Source organism: Neofelis nebulosa, chromosome 11, assembly GCF_028018385.1.
Source record: "Neofelis nebulosa isolate mNeoNeb1 chromosome 11, mNeoNeb1.pri, whole genome shotgun sequence".
Taxonomy (NCBI): domain Eukaryota; kingdom Metazoa; phylum Chordata; class Mammalia; order Carnivora; family Felidae; genus Neofelis; species Neofelis nebulosa.
This window is the reverse complement of record NC_080792.1, coordinates 72,403,112-72,419,476: the sequence shown is the minus strand read 5'-3', so window position 1 is coordinate 72,419,476 and position 16,365 is coordinate 72,403,112. Positions and strand designations below refer to the sequence as shown.

Sequence of the window (16,365 nt, the reverse complement as noted above, 5' to 3'; positions counted from 1 at the left end):
ACCTAAGACATTCTGTGGAAATTTTGCCTTTTGCTTTTAAGATAGCTCTATGCAGTCTTCCTGATTTGAAACAAAAACAAAAACAAAAAACCTTTTTTGCATTGCACACACACAGGAAAGTGCACAACTCATAGGTGTACAATTTGATGACTTTTCCAAATTGAACACACCTACTGAATGTCCCCAGTCTCACTTGTGGCCCCTTCCAGTCATGAGCCCCAGAGATAACCACCATCCTAAACCTATCACCACTCACTAGTTTTGCCTGTCCTAGAAGTTCCTATCAACAAAATTTGAGTCTGTACCACTTTGCTTTTTTCTGCTCAACACCATGTTTATGCTTTTGACTTGTTAAAACTACTCTTTTGGACTAAATTTGTAAAACAATGACTGAGAAGGTTAGGAGGGAGGTGGAAACCTGAGATTCTGTAAAGCCAGGTACAATACTTTCCAACAGGTTGAACCTCTGGGGAGAGAAGAGGGGGCAGGGCGCGTCGTTACAGTCGGGCCTGTTCCTTGTGGGGGCGGAGTCTTAAGGCTGGGGGCGTGACCACGGGTCTGGCTTCTCTAAGGCAGTTAGCACCGGGGGCGGGGGCGGGGCCGAGGCTTCCTGTCTGCGCCTGCGGAATCGCCGTTTGACCCCGGAAGTGTCGGCGCAGTGGGAGCTGTCACCGTGGACGGCGGCGGCGGCGGCGGGGGCGGCACAGCGCCGGTAGTGGAGCCGCCGAGGTGAGTGCGTGGCTGGGCCCTGCCGAATAGGGGGTATCCGGTCTGGGAGGAGTCGCGGCCATGCCCCCGGCGGCTGCGGGCCTCTCCGCCTGCCTGGCGGGGCCGAGACTGACGCTGCCCCAGGGGCCGTGAGTCGCCCCTGAGGCCAGGCCGCCAGAGCCGTGAGTCTCGGGTCCGAGGCTCAGCCCCAGAGTGACCTTGGACGAGTCACAGGCCTCCTACTCTCACTCTGGGTTTCAGTTTCCTTAGAGTTCATTCATTCGTTAACAAATACATGTCTAGCGCCTCCTGCACAGATCTAGGCGCTGGGGATACAAACAGCAAGACAAACACGTGGCAGGAGACAGCGACAAATAAAGGCACAAGATAATGAAAGATATGCCAGTAACTGCGGAGTGAATACTTTAGGTCAGGTTGTCTGCGAACATCTCTGAGGAAAGTAATATTGAATTGAGACCAGAAGGGTGATGACAGACAGAGAAACTGAGGCAGCAGTAGCCCTGGCAATGCTCCCAGGCCTTATTGTAGTTGGTGCTTGCACCAAGCTCACCTTCTATAGAAAGCCTTTTTCTAAGTTTTGGCTTCTGCTGCCCTGCTTGGCATGAAGGATGCACTGGCGGGCACAGATGGAACTTAGAGCCTTTTGGGAACTTAGAGTCTAGTCTTTGCCTAGTTAATTTCTACCCATACTTTAGATGAAACTCAACTCTTCCTTGACATGCTCCCTCCCTCAACTGTTCTCTCTGTTAAATGCTGTCACAGCCCCAGGGGCCTGACCTACATAGCATACATCATGGTATAACTAGTTTGTATGGCTATTCAATTCATATCTGTCTTTCCCATAAAGACTGTAAGGTCTATGAAGGGCAGGACCAAGTCTATTATTTGTCCACCTTGGTATTTGCCAGGCTTCAATGCTTGGCACATAGTAGGTGATCACAAATGACTAATCATTAATCATTGATATGGTCTTTGCTCTCCAAGGGTTCATAGGCAGTCTCTCTGCCACCAGGTTATTGTCTTTTCTTTCTGATTATATCTCTTCTCTACTTAAATGACTCCTCACTGCCTTCAGATGAAAGACCAAAATCTTTAGCATAGCATTGGAGGCTCTCTTTTTTTTAAATTTTTTTTTTCAACGTTTTTTATTTATTTTTGGGACAGAGAGAGACAGAGCATGAACGGGGAAGGGGCAGAGAGAGAGGGAGACACAGAATCGGAAACAGGCTCCAGGCTCCGAGCCATCAACCCAGAGCCTGACGCGGGGCTCGAACTCACGGACCGCGAGATCGTGACCTGGTTGAAGTCGGACGCTTAACCGACTGCGCCACCCAGGCGCCCCTCTCTTTTTTGAGAGAGAGAGAGAGAAAGGGAGAGAGAGAGAGAGAGAACGAGCACAATCAGGGGAGGGGTAGAGAAAGAAGGAAAGACAATCCCAAGCAGGCTCTGTGCTGTCAGCACAGAGCTTGACTTGGGGCTTCATCTCATGAATGCGAGATCGTGACCTGAGCTGAAATCAAGAGTTGAAGGCTTAACCAACTGAGCCACCCAGGATCCCTGGAGGCTCTTTGTAAAATGTCTTCACCTTTCCTATCCAACCTCATCTCTACTTCTGTCATCCCCTTCCTGACCTTGTGTTTTCAGCCGTGCCAAATGTTTCCCTCTTCCTTCAAAGCCACTGGTTCTGAGTCTTTGTTCACACTTGCTCTTTGCTTGGAATGTTCTTCCTTCCCATCTTTCCTTCCTATCTTTCAACAACCAGTTATGGGTCATCTTCCCTTTCTCTGCTGTGCTTGTTTTGGATATTTCCTATTACAGCTCTGATCACACTGAATAATCATTTATATGCCTAGGACCCAGAATGTCAGTGTTTGGTGAGTAAATGAGGAAGTCCCAAGTGTCCTGCCTATGGTTGGGACTTGTAATCACAAGCAAACCTTATTGAGTGCTTATTATGTGCCAAGTACTGTGTTGAACACTTACCATCGATTCTTCTCACATCTCAATTTTACAGGTGAGGAAATCAAGGCTTAGAGAGTTTAAGGAACTGTCTCAAGGTCTCAAACATGGGTAGGAAAAGGTGGAGCCAGGATATGAACCCAGGCTGCAAAACTATAAAGCTCTCTTTTAACCACCACAGCAGCCTGGGTCTGAACCACCTTTATAGGCACTGGCTTGTATGAGTGGATTTCTTCTGAAATCAGGTAGCTGTCTCTACCCATCTAGGCCTGGTCTCTGTGGCTTAGAATTTAAAGGACAAAGAGCCACCACCTACTATGGCTCTTTCCCCAACCTAGGTCCCTACATTGGACACTCCCACAACCGTCTTTGGAATGTGAATATGGAAAGAACAGGGCCTGTGAGTCATTTAGATTCTGCACTGGTGAGCAGACCCCTGGTGTTCCCAGCTGCCCTCCCAGCATCACTAGGGGGTTAGGAAATAAATATTTTTAGTATGTACAGCACAGGAGACCCAGGTGCTAAAGCAGAAGGTCTGGGCATCAGTTTCAACTTGGCCACTAATGTATCTGCCTTGAGCAAATCGAAGTCCCTCTTTGGACATCTGAGCATAATAATCCTTGTTGTGCTTAACTGGGTTGTGAGAGGCTAGTAAGATAGTAACTTGATTAAAAATGATGTATGTGCAGGCACCTGGGTGGCTCAGTCAGTTAAACGTCCGACTTCGGCTCAGGTCCTGATCTCATGGTTCGTGAGTTCGAGCCCCACATCAGGCTGTATGCAGACAGCTCAGAGCCTAGATCCTGCTTCTGATTCTGTGTCTCCCTCTCTCTCTCTGCCCCTCTCCCACTCATACTCTGTCTCTCTCTCTCTCAAAAATAAGTAAACAGGGGCGCCTGGGTGGCGCAGTCGGTTAAGCGTCCGACTTTAGCCAGGTCACGATCTCGCGGTCCGTGAGTTCGAGCCCCGCGTCAGGCTCTGGGCTGATGGCTCGGAGCCTGGAGCCTGTTTCTGATTCTGTGTCTCCCTCTCTCTCTGCCCCTCCCCGTTCATGCTCTGTCTCTCTCTGTCCCAAAAATAAATAAAAAATGTTGAAAAAAAAAATTTAAAAAAAATAAGTAAACATTAAAAATTAAAAAAAAATAATGTACGTACAACATGTGTACATTATCGTTTTGCAAAGCTGAAAGGTGAAAACTTACCCAAGCCCCTTTCATTACTTCACCTTGTGATTATTTTGAGGCCACCTCATGTGTGCAGGGACGACATATCTGACCCACTGAGATTCTAGACCTGGAATAAGCCTTGAGGACTAGACAGAGTGGTCCTCTCTCTTTTACATCCTTTTATAATGGGTATCTTCACAGTCTTTAAAACAGCCCATGAACTAAGATCCTTTATGTACCAAGCTGCTTCCTACCTTCTTAACTTTGCTCTTGCTGTATCCTCTGCCTGGAGCACCCTTCTTCCTGGCTAATCGCCACTATCAAGACTCAATTCAGGCTTTCCTGATCCTTTAGCCTCCCTAGAAATGCTTTCCTGACAGCAACACCCAAGTTCAGCTACATTATCACTAGACTCAGTACAGCTAATGGTTAAGAGCCAGCCAGCTTCACTAACTACTGAGTCCTAGGGAAAGTTTCTCATCTTCTCTGAGCCTCTGTTTCCACATTGATGAAATGGGGATAAAAATAGACTCAACCTTAAGAGTTGTCATGAGCATTAATATATGCCAAGCATGTTAATGCTGAGAAAAGGCCTAGGAAAAGCACCAGCATATGATAAGCATGTTGCTGCTGCTGCTGCTGCTGCCATTATCATTGTAATTATTGGACTGTAAGCTCCTGTGGGGCAGAGACCCTGCATTATCAGTCTGTCTTAATAACCCCAGAGCCTGGCCTGATATCTGAGATACGGGCCTCCCTGTAACTCATAGCTGACTGAGCCCCTCACCTCATCTGTGAGGTTCTCAGGAGGTGACAGATGGTCCCTCATCCCAGGCTCAATATGGCTTTATGTTGTCATTGAGACTGTGCTGGCCTTTTATGGCATGTCTTCCATTAGTGAATTAGGGGCCCGATTCACTTCCGTTCCATGATTCAGCCAATATGCATGTCCCTTCTGTGGGTCAGGCCAAGTAGAATTATGGACAGAACATTGGATGGGAAGACAAGAGACATGATGTCTGCCACTCACTGACTCTGAGGTGGGTTTGGGCCTCTGCAGAAAAGAGCTCACACTGGCAGGTTTCTGTGAATTCCGTTGTCCTCTCTGGTCCTTCTGTTCATCCATGTCCTTTTTCCTTGAAGCCTAAGGAGGTTGTAAAATATTAAAACTCTCTATAAGTGAGTGAGGAAAGGCTCATGACTCCATTCCCTCAAAAGACTGCCAATCTGGTTAGAATTCTTAAGAAAAGTGTCCTCATATTCAGTCACTCATTTGACGAGTCAAACATTTGATGAGACCAACTCTGTATCAGGCCTGTCACAGAAAAGATAGCAAGAGAAGGAGAGCCCAGGCACTGTCTTCACAGAGCTCAGAGGGACCACAGAGTTGGAGCCATAATGAAAATAATCTATGTACTTTTTTTTTTTTCACGTTTATTCATTTTTGAGAAGAGACAGAGCATGAGCAGGGAAGGGGCAGAGAGAGAGGGAGACACAGAATCTGAAGCAGGTTCCAGGCTCTGAGCTGTCAGCAGAGCCCTATGTGGGGCTTGAACCCACGAACTGTGAGATCTATGACCTGAGCCGAAGTCGGATGCTTATCCAACTGAGCCACCCGGGTGTCCCCCAAAATAATGTACTTTTAGCCGATACAACACAAAGTCAGTGGGAATATATCAGAAGTCACTTGGGGAGTGTTTTCCTCCTCAGTTGAGAATTCCAGCATTAGGCAGAAAAGTCACCTCTGTCTGAATTAGTAGGTACAAGAACTGGGTCTTCAGGGACTAACTCAGGAGCCTCCTGAGGCCAGAGGGTAAAGCCTCTCTCCTGGCTCTGAGATCAGTTCCAGAGCAGGCTCCTTCCACCAGGAGCCTATGTGTCTGCTCTCTTCTTCCCATCCATATTCCTTACAGGAGGGTCACACAGCACAATGCCATCTCTGCCCTTGGACCAACTCCAGATCACCCACACGGACCTGAAGACAGGAAAACTGAGGACTTCACCAGCGCTGGTGAGCCGGTACCTTGAGGCTGTTCAGCCTGATATTATCATTCTTGCAATTTCAGAAGCAAAAAGCAAATTCCTCCTTTATCTGTTCCAAGAATGACCCGAGGGCCACAGTCAATAGTAATTCAGTAGCTGGGACACTACTAGATCCTTCCAGACCCGGTGCAGAAGTTTCCTTTCTGAGCAGCAGCTTGAATTTGAGTAGTATTTTCCATGTTGCCACCCCACACCTTTCCTCCAAAGCATTTCATTTTGAATCAGAGTCTGATGGCAGTTCTGACTCAACCTGAGCTGGCCTAGAAAAAAGATCTAGCCCAAAGTCTGGTTTGGGGATTTGACCCTGTGGGAAGTGTTCAGGTTTCAGGTAGGCCTTTTTCAGAGCTGTCTCACTTATTATCCACACTTAAGGGGGAACGCCAGTTTCAGAGGTCAGGCTGTCTTTTATTGCAATGGGCTAAGCGCCACCTGCCACATACCAACTCTGCAGGGCTTGGGAGACTGAAAAATAAGGAGGCTGTGAGCTGCAGAGTGAGATATGGGCTACGGAGAGGTGCCAGGCTGCTGAAGGAGACAGACGTGGGGACTAGAGTCCCCGTACCCACTTACTGTTTTCCCAAGAATGTGAGCTTCCTTGAACAAGCTCAAGTATTGAGGAAGTATTTTCTAAGGGGGTTCGAGTAAAGTCGTGGGAAACAAGAGCTTGATATTTTATTTCCTGCTTTCTGGATGGCTTCTTATTATTTCCTAACTACTCTTTAGTAATATGACTTAACATTTGTAGAGCACTTTCTCTGGGCCAAATCTTTCTAAACACTTCACTTGAACTATCTCATTTAAGCTGTACCATGGCCCTGTGAGTAGGTATTTTGATTGTCCCCATTTTACAGATGAGGAAACTGAAAGTTCAGGGTCACAGAACTAGGAAGTTAGGGGAGCCAGGATGCGAGCCCAGCTAGACTGACTCTCATACCCTTAAACTTTCTGCTATAAAGCCTGTGGGTTTGTTTTCATAACCTTTTTATGTGAGGAGGGTGTTTATCAGAAAATCTGGAACTGTTCTGCCTAGTATGGTAGCCACAGTGCAATAGTCATTCGCCACATATAGGGATTGCACATTTGAAATGTGGATAATTTGAAGAACTGCATTTTTTATTTAATTTTAGTTAATTTAAATTAAAATAGCCCATGTGGTGAATGCCTACTGTATTTGCTAGCACAGGTATAGAACAGTTCCATTAACACAGAAAGTTCTGGGGCACTTGGGTGGCTCAGTTGGTTAAGTGTCCGACTCTTGATTTCGGCTCAGGTCATGATCTCACGGTTTGTGAGTTTGAGCCCCATATTGGGCTCTGTGCTGACAACGCGGAGCTGCTTGAGATTCTCATTCTTCCTCTCTGCACTTCCCCGCTTGTGCGTGCGTGCACGCTCTCTCTCTCTCTCTCTCAATAATAAATTTAAGGAAACATTAAACACACACACACACACACACACACACACACACACACACACAGAGTTCTGTTGGGCTGGTGGAGACTGACTTCTTAAGTAGTTGACTCTGATTTTCCATCTCAGTCCTTCTCCATGTACTTAATACCTGGGTTGCTAGGCTGTGGGCTCCATGAGAACAGGGACCTGGTCCCTTCCCTTCATTCTGGTTTCCCAGTGCCGGGTGCATTTCTCTCAGGAAACTTTCAGTAAATGAGTCAAGAACTCCAGACAGGCTTTGTGCCAGATGCTGGAGCTACAGAGAAAATAGACATGGTTCCTGGCCTTGAGGGGTGTGTGGACTAAGAGCAAAGGAGTCCAGTAGTTTCTCTATAGTGTGATCAGGGTTGTGATAGAAGTCCAGGTGGCTATGTGGGTGCAGAGCCCAAGCCACTGATCCAGACTGAAGGACTGTAGGGCAGGGAGGTCTTGGGAGTGGTGGGGGGGGGGGGGCGGGGGGGAGGCATGCACAGCTAGGGAAGGCTTCCTGAAAGAAGGGGATCCTGAACCAGGTATTGAAGGGGGGATAAGCACTAGCTGGGCAGAGCAGTGGGAGAAGGATGAACCCGGAAGGAGGACCCAAGTATACTTACTGTCCCGGAGTCTTGAGAGAGCCTGACTCCTACACCAACCACCAGTGACTCGGGTGTAAGCAGTATCATTGAGTTAAGGCTCACAAGTTTTGCGTTAAATCTCACACATACTTGGCCATGTGACCAGAACATAGTAAGCAGTCAATAATGGTGATGATGACAACAGTGACAAGTGGCAGAAGCTTCGAATGGGAAGTAGGGTGGGAAGAAGGATGAGCTGAGGGGAGACAGCTGCCTGATCAAGGAGTGGTCTTATTGACCATGCTGAAGGATATTTACCCACTGTGTATTTGTCTCTCTTTTTTTTTAAGTGTATTTATTTATTTTGAGAGAGAGCGAGAGCACAAGTGGGAGAGAGGTAGAAAGAGAGGGAGAGAGAGAATCCTAAGCAGGCTGTGTGTCATCAGCGCGGAGCCCACCCCGAGGCTCGATCCCACAAACTGTGAGATCATCACCTGAGTCGAAACCAAGAGTTGGACGCTTAACTGACTGAGCCAACCAGGCGTCCCTGTATATTTGTCTCTTTAGTCCCAACTTAGGACAAGGAGATCTCTAGCCAAGGGGTAGCCACCACGCTGCCTTTGCAGGGTGATGGGTGGAGCTAATGTTTATTGAGTAGCTAACTGCACACACAGCACACACTTGGTGCTCTTGAAAATCCAAAAGAAATAAAGTCTTGGGCCCAAATGAGTGAATGAGGAAGACAGGACTCACGTAGAGGAACATTTGGAGAGATGTATAAAATAGTTTCTTATCAAGATAAGCAGAACAGAAGTTTGATGGGCAGGGAATGTCCAGAAAGCTTCACAGAGCAAGTGGGACCTGAGCCAGGCTTGAAGGGTGGAAGATACAGCTGGAACCTGCTGCTCTCTGCCCTGAAATCTCCCGTGGCTCCTGTTACCTACAGAATAAAGTCCCCACTCTTGAATTTGGCATTCAAGGTCCTTCAAAGAACTTGGTGGGATCTGGTCCTTCATTACACACCTTCATTCTTCAGCCAGCCAGTAAATATATACGGAGAGTTGGCTCAATGCCGGACACTATTCTAGGGACTGGGAATGCTGTGGTGAGCGAAGCCCAGATGGCTTCTGGAGACCTACAGGTTAGTGGGGGAGACAGAAGGCAGGCCCTCCCTTTTTACGTAACCTTATTAGGGTGTCATTGAAGGACACTAAACTGCACATATTTAATGTTTATTTATTTTTGAGAGAGAGAGCGCGTAAGCGGAGGAGGGGCAGAGAAAGAGGGAAACACAGAATCCAAAGCAGGTTCCAGGCTCTGAGCTGTTAGCACAGAGCCCGACACGGAGCTCAAACCCACAAGCTGTGACAGCAGGACCTGAGCTGAAGTCGGAAACTTAACCGACTGAGCAACCCAGGCATCCCTAAGCTGCACATACTTTAAAGTATAAATTTGGTTGGTGTTGACACTAGTATATACCCACAAAGCTATCATTGTAATCAAGATAATGAACATTTCTACCACTCGCAAAAGTTTCTTTGTGCCCTTCTGTGATCCATTCTTTCTTCTCTCCCCATCTGTAGTAACCACTGATCTGGAAGTACTTTTGATATAGTTCAGCAGGTGCTATGGTTGGGGAAGCATACAAGGCAAGTGTTAGGGGATCCCAGGTAAATCCCTAACCTAGTTAGGGGTGGGAGTTGGGGAGATGAGGTCAGAGCTGGGCTCAGAAGGATAAAGAGGGAGACCAGGATGGCACATGGGTACTGTAGGTCATTCAGTCCATCAGCAGCATAAGCTTTGCTTCAGATCCTGTCTCAGTTGCCTCCTTAGCCCTGTGACCTTAGCAGAATTCCTGAACCTTACTGATTCTTTGTTTCCTCCTCTGTAAAATGGGGAGAATACTATTTCCCTTTTAAGTAGTTGTAGATAAAAAAGAAATAGGCTGTGGGACATACCTACTCAGTAGCCTGGCATTGGGCAGGTCCTTGTTAAGTGGTGGCTTTTTTTTTTTTTTATGTTTTTTTAAATTTATTTTGAGAGAGAGAGGGATTATGCATGTGTGCAAGTTGGGGAAGGGCAGAGAGAGGGAGAGAGAATACCAGGCAGGCTCCACATTGTCAACATAGAGCCCAATGTGGGGCTCAGACTCACAAACCCTGAGATCATGACCTGAGTCGAAGTCAGATGCCACCCAGGTGCCCCAGGTGTTGTCTTTTATTAGCACCATTCCAGTGTTCTCTTCCTCCAAATCTATTTCCCACCACCCAGTGCATTCTAGTTCCCTTTTATTTCATGGCCCATTTTTATCCTTCCATAAAATACCATTTTTCTCATCTAAAAATCTTTCTCAATTTCAGAGGCCCAGCTTAGATGCTGCCTGCTCTGGGAAGTTGTCCCTTGTCCTCTAGGTACAGTTGTCCCCTGTCCTGTAGGTATCTCTAGGTACCTTTTGCACTCCCACGGTATCTATGCCAGGTTTGAGTTGTCACTTCCTCTGTTTTGTGCTCCCTTGATGGCTTAGATGTGCATCTGCCCCTCTGGAGCATAGGCTCTGTGAGCACGTGGATGTTTTCTTCATGTACGTGAACATGCACATGACACACAACAGTGTGCCAGTAAATGTTTGTAGGATCGCAAGGAAGGTAGAATTTCAGGGTGTGTGTGCACGTACACATCTGTCAGAGGAGTAAGGGGTGATGAGTAGCCCTGCCTAAAAAGTGACCTAAGAGGAGAAATGACAACAGATAGAGGAGGGGAAGAGCTTGGAAATCAAGGAGATGAATTTAGATCCTAGAGAGTTGTTTTGAACTTGTTTCAGTCAGCAGGATTTCCTTTTTCAAAAACTTTGCACCTGGAAGCCCACTGTATAAATCCTGATTTCTTTTTTTTTTTTTTTAAGTTTTTATTTATCATGAGAGAGAGATAGAGAACAAGCAGGAGAGGGCAGAGAGAGAGGAGGACAGAAGATCCAAAGCAGGCTCTGTGCTGACAGCAGAGAGCCCAAAGCAGGGCTCAAACTCACAGACCCATGAACTATGAGATCGTGACCTGAGCCGAAGTTGGACGCTTAACCAAGTCACTCAGGCGTCCCTTAAATTCTGATTTCAGTGGGAGGGATTCTGAAGGCTCCTCTCATAGCTGGCCCCCAAGGAATCCTTGTGTGATTCAAAGACACCACAGTTTGAAGACTTGCATCAGGCAGTAGGGAGACATAGGGGGTTCTTGAGAAAACTGACCAATCAGTCATGATTTTCCTGTCCCCCTGGACTGACAGACCTGGAAATGGGTGGATTGTGGTTGATAACCACTGAGATGTTGCCCGGCCTTCCTCCTATTACCACTTCCCCTGGAGAAAGCAGCCCTTATGTAGTCAGGGGAGAAAACTGAGCTCATCTCTTTAAGGTGAACAAAGTAAGGTTTGTTCATGGCAAGGTAAGGGTTGGAAGAAAGAACTTATGAATTCTAAGCTGAGACCTGCCGTGTTCCTGGATTAGCATCTTTAAAAGAAAAAAATTCCCGAGGTTTTTTTTTTTTTTTTTGTCTCTGATTCTAAGAAGGATACAGCATGATACATACAGTATGATTCTGTTTATGTAAGAAAGATGAAAACAGATCTGAAATACCTTCTATGAGTATATTTTCCCCTAAAAGCCTAGAAAAGGTCTGCAGGGACACTTACTGGATGGTGAGTGGTCACCCCTGGGAGGACATGGGGACACGGGGAGTATCGTCCCAGGAGACTCTCCTTCTCGGCAGGGTTGTAACTTCTGAAAGAAAATATGTGTCTCCCTCATGTAATTACAAAATAACTTAAAAAGTAATACACGTGTATGTTTTTTAAATTGGAAAATATATTCAAGTCCTAATTACCCCCCAGCAAAGGTAATCACTATTAGTTTTGGGTTGTTACTCCCCCACTCCACCGCCACTTTTTTTAACCTGTGTCAATATATATATTTCTTTAAAAATCCCCAAACTGGTTATATTAAATAGGTTCATATCCTGCTTTCTCTTCCCTTGACCTTTCCCCGTGTCATTAAATATCCTCCAAAACACATGGTTTTGAATGCCTGCCTAGTGTTCCCTGGATGCAACCAAGCCCCCTTTGTTAGAGACACTTGGTTCTTTATGCTTAAAAACTCCTTGGAGGGTCACCGGTTGGAACAGCCAAGTGTTGTCATTGCTGTGGGTTGGCAAATGGGCCCTCGCTGACTAACCTCTGCCACGTTAACACGTGGTTTTTGGATCCGTAGCACCCCGAGCAGAAGGCAGACCGGTATTTTGTGTTATACAAACCGCCCCCTAAAGACAACATTCCCGCCCTAGTGGAGGAGTACCTGGAACGCGCCACCTTCGTAGCCAATGACCTCGACTGGCTCCTGGCCTTGCCTCACGATAAATTCTGGTGCCAGGTAACATTCTATCAAAATTAACACTAAGACAAAGCACATGACATGCCGTTGGTTGGTTGCTGTTGTTGTTTTTCTCCCCCTAGGAGATGCTTTTCTCTCTACTTCTTACACTGGATCCTTAACAGCAAAGTGTGGTTTGGATTGTTCTGTCTTGTATCACGATCTTAATGATGTTTACACAACGCCTTCCAACGTGTCATTTTTAGAAACTTGTGTTTAGCCCTCGGCTCATTCATACCTCCTTAGTCCCTTGGGGTTGGAGTGTTTGCCTTAGGCCAGGGCTGGTAGGCCACGAGCCCCTGCACAGTCCACCCACAAGCCCTTGGGCCTTAGTGACAAATCCTTGCTCTGATCTGTCGTCTGGCATAGGTTATCTTCGATGAAACCCTGCAGAAGTGCCTGGACTCCTATCTGCGCTATGTCCCCCGAAAGTTCGACGAGTGGGTGGCCCCGGCCCCTGAGGTTGTTGACATGCAGAAACGGCTCCATCGAAGTGTTTTCCTCACCTTCCTCCGCATGTCCACTCATAAGGAATCCAAAGTAAGCCCCTGATCCCGTGATGGGGTGCTACCTGCCACCCGACACCTCTGTGCCAGACTCTCCCGCCCCTGGGAAGGAAGGCTCTGGAAGTATCATGTTTCCTCTTTGTCTCCCCTCGCCTTTATTCCTACCATTGGGGAAGAAATCTGTGCTACCCGTCTTATCCGCAAATTCACTGGGTCTGTATTACATCAAGTATTTTCATCAATGGGAGCCGAGGCCCCTTTGCCAGTTGAATGTAACTGCCTTTTTTTATGCTTCAGAGGGTTGAAAACATTGATCCTGATTTGTTAAAGGAACTTGTATGTGCTTTTTTTTTTTTTTTGCTTTTTTTTTTTTTTTTTAACATTCATTTATTGTTGAGAGACAGAGAGAGACAGAGTACGAGCACGGGAGGGACAGAGAGAGAGGGAGACACAGAATCTGAAGCAAGCTCAGATTGCTCTGTAAGCTCTGGGCTGTCAGCACAGACAGCTGTGGGCTGTCAGCTCTGGGCTGTCAGCACAGAGCCCAGTGTGGGGCTTCAATTCACAAACCGTGAGATCATGACTTGAGCCAAAGTCAGACGCCTAACCAGCTGAGCCACCTAGGCCCCCCACTCGTATGTGCTTTTTAAAAACATTTACTTTTATTCCTCCAATTTGAAAAATCATGCTGTCTCTAAACAACTCAAACATTACAGAAAGAAAAATCCCTTTCCCTGAAAATAACCACCGTTAAGGTGCATATTCCTTCAGGGAATTTTTTTTCCTTTAGGTGTGTGTGTGTGTGTGTGTGTGTACATTTATTTTTACAATAGGAGCTTGCTTTTTTTTTTTAACTTTGTAGTATAGAAATTTTCAAATATATACAAAAGCGTAAGGAACCCTACATACCCATCACCAGCTTTAATAATTATCAATATTTTGCCAATCTTATTTTCTTTCTTCCCCTTAATTTTCTTTTTTTTTTTTTATTGGAGTATTTTCTTTTCCTTGAGTATATTAAAGCAATTCTAAACATCATGGTAATTTACCTGTAAATATTTTATTTTTAGTTTAAAGTAAGCCCTATGCCCAATGTGGGGCTTAAACTAATGACCCCAAGATCAAGAGTCACATGCTCTACTGAGCCAACCAGGTGCTGCAACCCCTAAATATTTTAGAATGAATGCCAACCAACTTTTTATAGTGTATTTTTGCTTCTTTTTACATTAAAATGAGGAATAGCTGTACCTCTAGGCCAATATATAAGGCCCAGATATGTCCACAGAGTGTATGGGCTTTCATTTATGAGCCAGTCCCCTGTTGTTTCTTGTGAGTTTGCTGTTACTTCACAAAGATATGCTTTCAGACAGTCTCTCATCCTCCCTCTCTGTACTGTTCCTTAGGATCACTTCATTTCTCCCTCTGCATTTGGAGAAATCCTCTACAATAACTTCCTGTTTGACATCCCAAAGATCCTGGATCTCTGCGTGCTCTTTGGAAAAGGCAACTCGCCATTGCTCCAGAAGATGATAGGTACGTAAGGCACAGGGCCTAGAGGGCTGCACAGAGATGGCCCCCACATGCCAAACTAGACATCCCAAAGGTGGCACCTAGATGAGCGCCGGGGGATTCAGAGCTGTAGCGGTGGATGGGGCTTGGGTATGACCTTGCAGGTATATGTGTGTCAACTCTGAAAGATGCGACTAGGTGGCCATGGGGGAGTGGAGACAACACTGTATCGCACGGTCCCTTAAGGATCTTAGTATTAGGCCACATGCCAAACAGCTGAAGTAGTGAGGAAGTTTGCTTTGGTGGTGAGAGTAGAACAGCAGTGATTGCTAACCTCTATGTGAGTGCTCACTGGGGGCCCAGCACTCTGCTGAGTGCTCCTCCTAAGTGATCTTAATGGATCCTCACGGCAGCCCTGTGATGTGACACTGTAATCACCATTATTTACAGACAAGGAAATGGAGGTTAAAATAAGGGACTTGCCTGAGAGGCCATGACTAATAAGTGGCCAAGCTGGGATTTATGTCACATAGGCCTGACTCTCGAGCTCTTGCTCTTCATCCCTCCCTGCTTCAATGATAATGGGGCTGCCCCCAAAATGTCATGATTTGTATTGTTGCTGAGAATAGATGGAGACAGAGTTCAGAGAGGACTCTTTTGGGTTGAGAAAGGAATGACTTCAGCAGTTGGATCCCATCAAGAGGCAGTGGGCCAGAGGCGCCTGGGAGGCTTAGTCGGTTGAGTGTCCGACTTCAACTGAAGTCATGGACTCGTGGTTTGTGTGTTCAAGCCCCACATTGGGCTTGTTGCTGACAGCACAGAGCCCCCTTTGGATCTTCTGTCCTCCTCTCTCTACCCCTCCTCTGCTTGTGTACACATGTGTGCTTTCTCTCTGTCAAATATAAGTAAACATTAAAAAAAAAAAAAGCAGTGGGCTGGAAGGTTCCATCAGAGACTGAAGCTTTGGTTAGGATGTGACAGAGGGAACAATGCCCCAGTGGATTCTTCTCTGATTTGTTTTAATGCTGTCAGCACAGAGCCCAATGTGGGGCTGGATCTCATGAACCGTGAGATCATGACCTGAGCTGAAACCAAGAGACGGACGCTTAACCAACTGAGCCACCCAAGTGCTCCAGCCAGTGGATTCCTCTTTGAACCACAGCTGATGGCATTGGGCTGGACACAAAGAGGTGCTCACCCAGGACACCACTGTCAGCCTCTCCTCTGAGATTATAGGACATAGTCCTCTAAATGCCCAATTACAAAGCTAAGTTATCCCTTGAAATGGCTTGCCTCCTTCCTTCCTCCTAATAATAAAGGTAATAATAAAGATAATATATATTAATTTAGAAAATTTGGGGAGAATATAAAATGTAAAAAAGCAAGAAAGCAATTACCAAATTCCTGCTCCCAGAGACAATCATTTGGTGATTATTTCCTTCCAGTCTTGTCTCTCTATATTTTTCAGAACCATATCAGAGCATAATATATATGAAATTTCACATCCAGCCTTTTCATTGGAACAGCCTCTGATTTCCCGTTCAAATCTAATTGTTCCCTGATCATCAGTTCATTTCTTTGACTTTCCCAGAGAAAGACTCTTCATAATGTTACTGTGGACTGAGGGCATGGGGTGAGTGAGCAAAAACAGGCATGATTAGTTAGAGAAACAGTTATTAGGCCAGTCTGGTTAGAGCGGAGCATTCCGGGAGGACAGCAGCAGGAAATGGGGAAGGGAAAGCTGGGGCCACTTCAGGGAGGGCTCCATGTCAGTCTTTAGCACTTGGGGAGCAGTGTCGCTTGGTGTCTCAGAAAGCAGGCTCTGCCCAATTCACACCCCAGCTCTGTTCCTGGCTGTGTCACTTTGTCCAAGTCAGTTAGCCTCTCTCGGCCTCAGTTTTCTCATCTGAAGGATGGGAAGACTAGTGATACACCTACCTCATAGGATGGTTGTGAGGATTAACATGGTGCCTGGCTCATTACAAGTGCCTGATGACTGTGAGCTCTTACTGTCATGAGGCCATGGGAACTGCAA

At 46.4% G+C, this 16,365-nt stretch overlaps 1 protein-coding gene across 3 annotated transcripts in view; it reads left to right on the top strand.

Moving 5' to 3' along the window:
• The first annotated feature begins 611 nt into the window (after positions 1-611).
• ASCC2 (activating signal cointegrator 1 complex subunit 2) overlaps positions 612-16,365 on the top strand; it is a 44,490-nt gene continuing 28,736 nt past the window's right edge. For 2 of the 3 annotated variants that reach the window (XM_058690776.1, XM_058690775.1), the window contains exons 1-5: positions 612-729; positions 5,768-5,865; positions 12,157-12,315; positions 12,685-12,855; positions 14,225-14,354. In XM_058690776.1, the coding sequence (XP_058546759.1) occupies positions 5,785-5,865; positions 12,157-12,315; positions 12,685-12,855; positions 14,225-14,354 (541 nt within the window). In that variant the 5' untranslated portion in view covers positions 612-729; positions 5,768-5,784. The remainder of the gene's footprint in view (positions 730-5,767; positions 5,866-12,156; positions 12,316-12,684; positions 12,856-14,224; positions 14,355-16,365) is intronic. The other variant, XM_058690777.1, reaches the window with a different exon arrangement.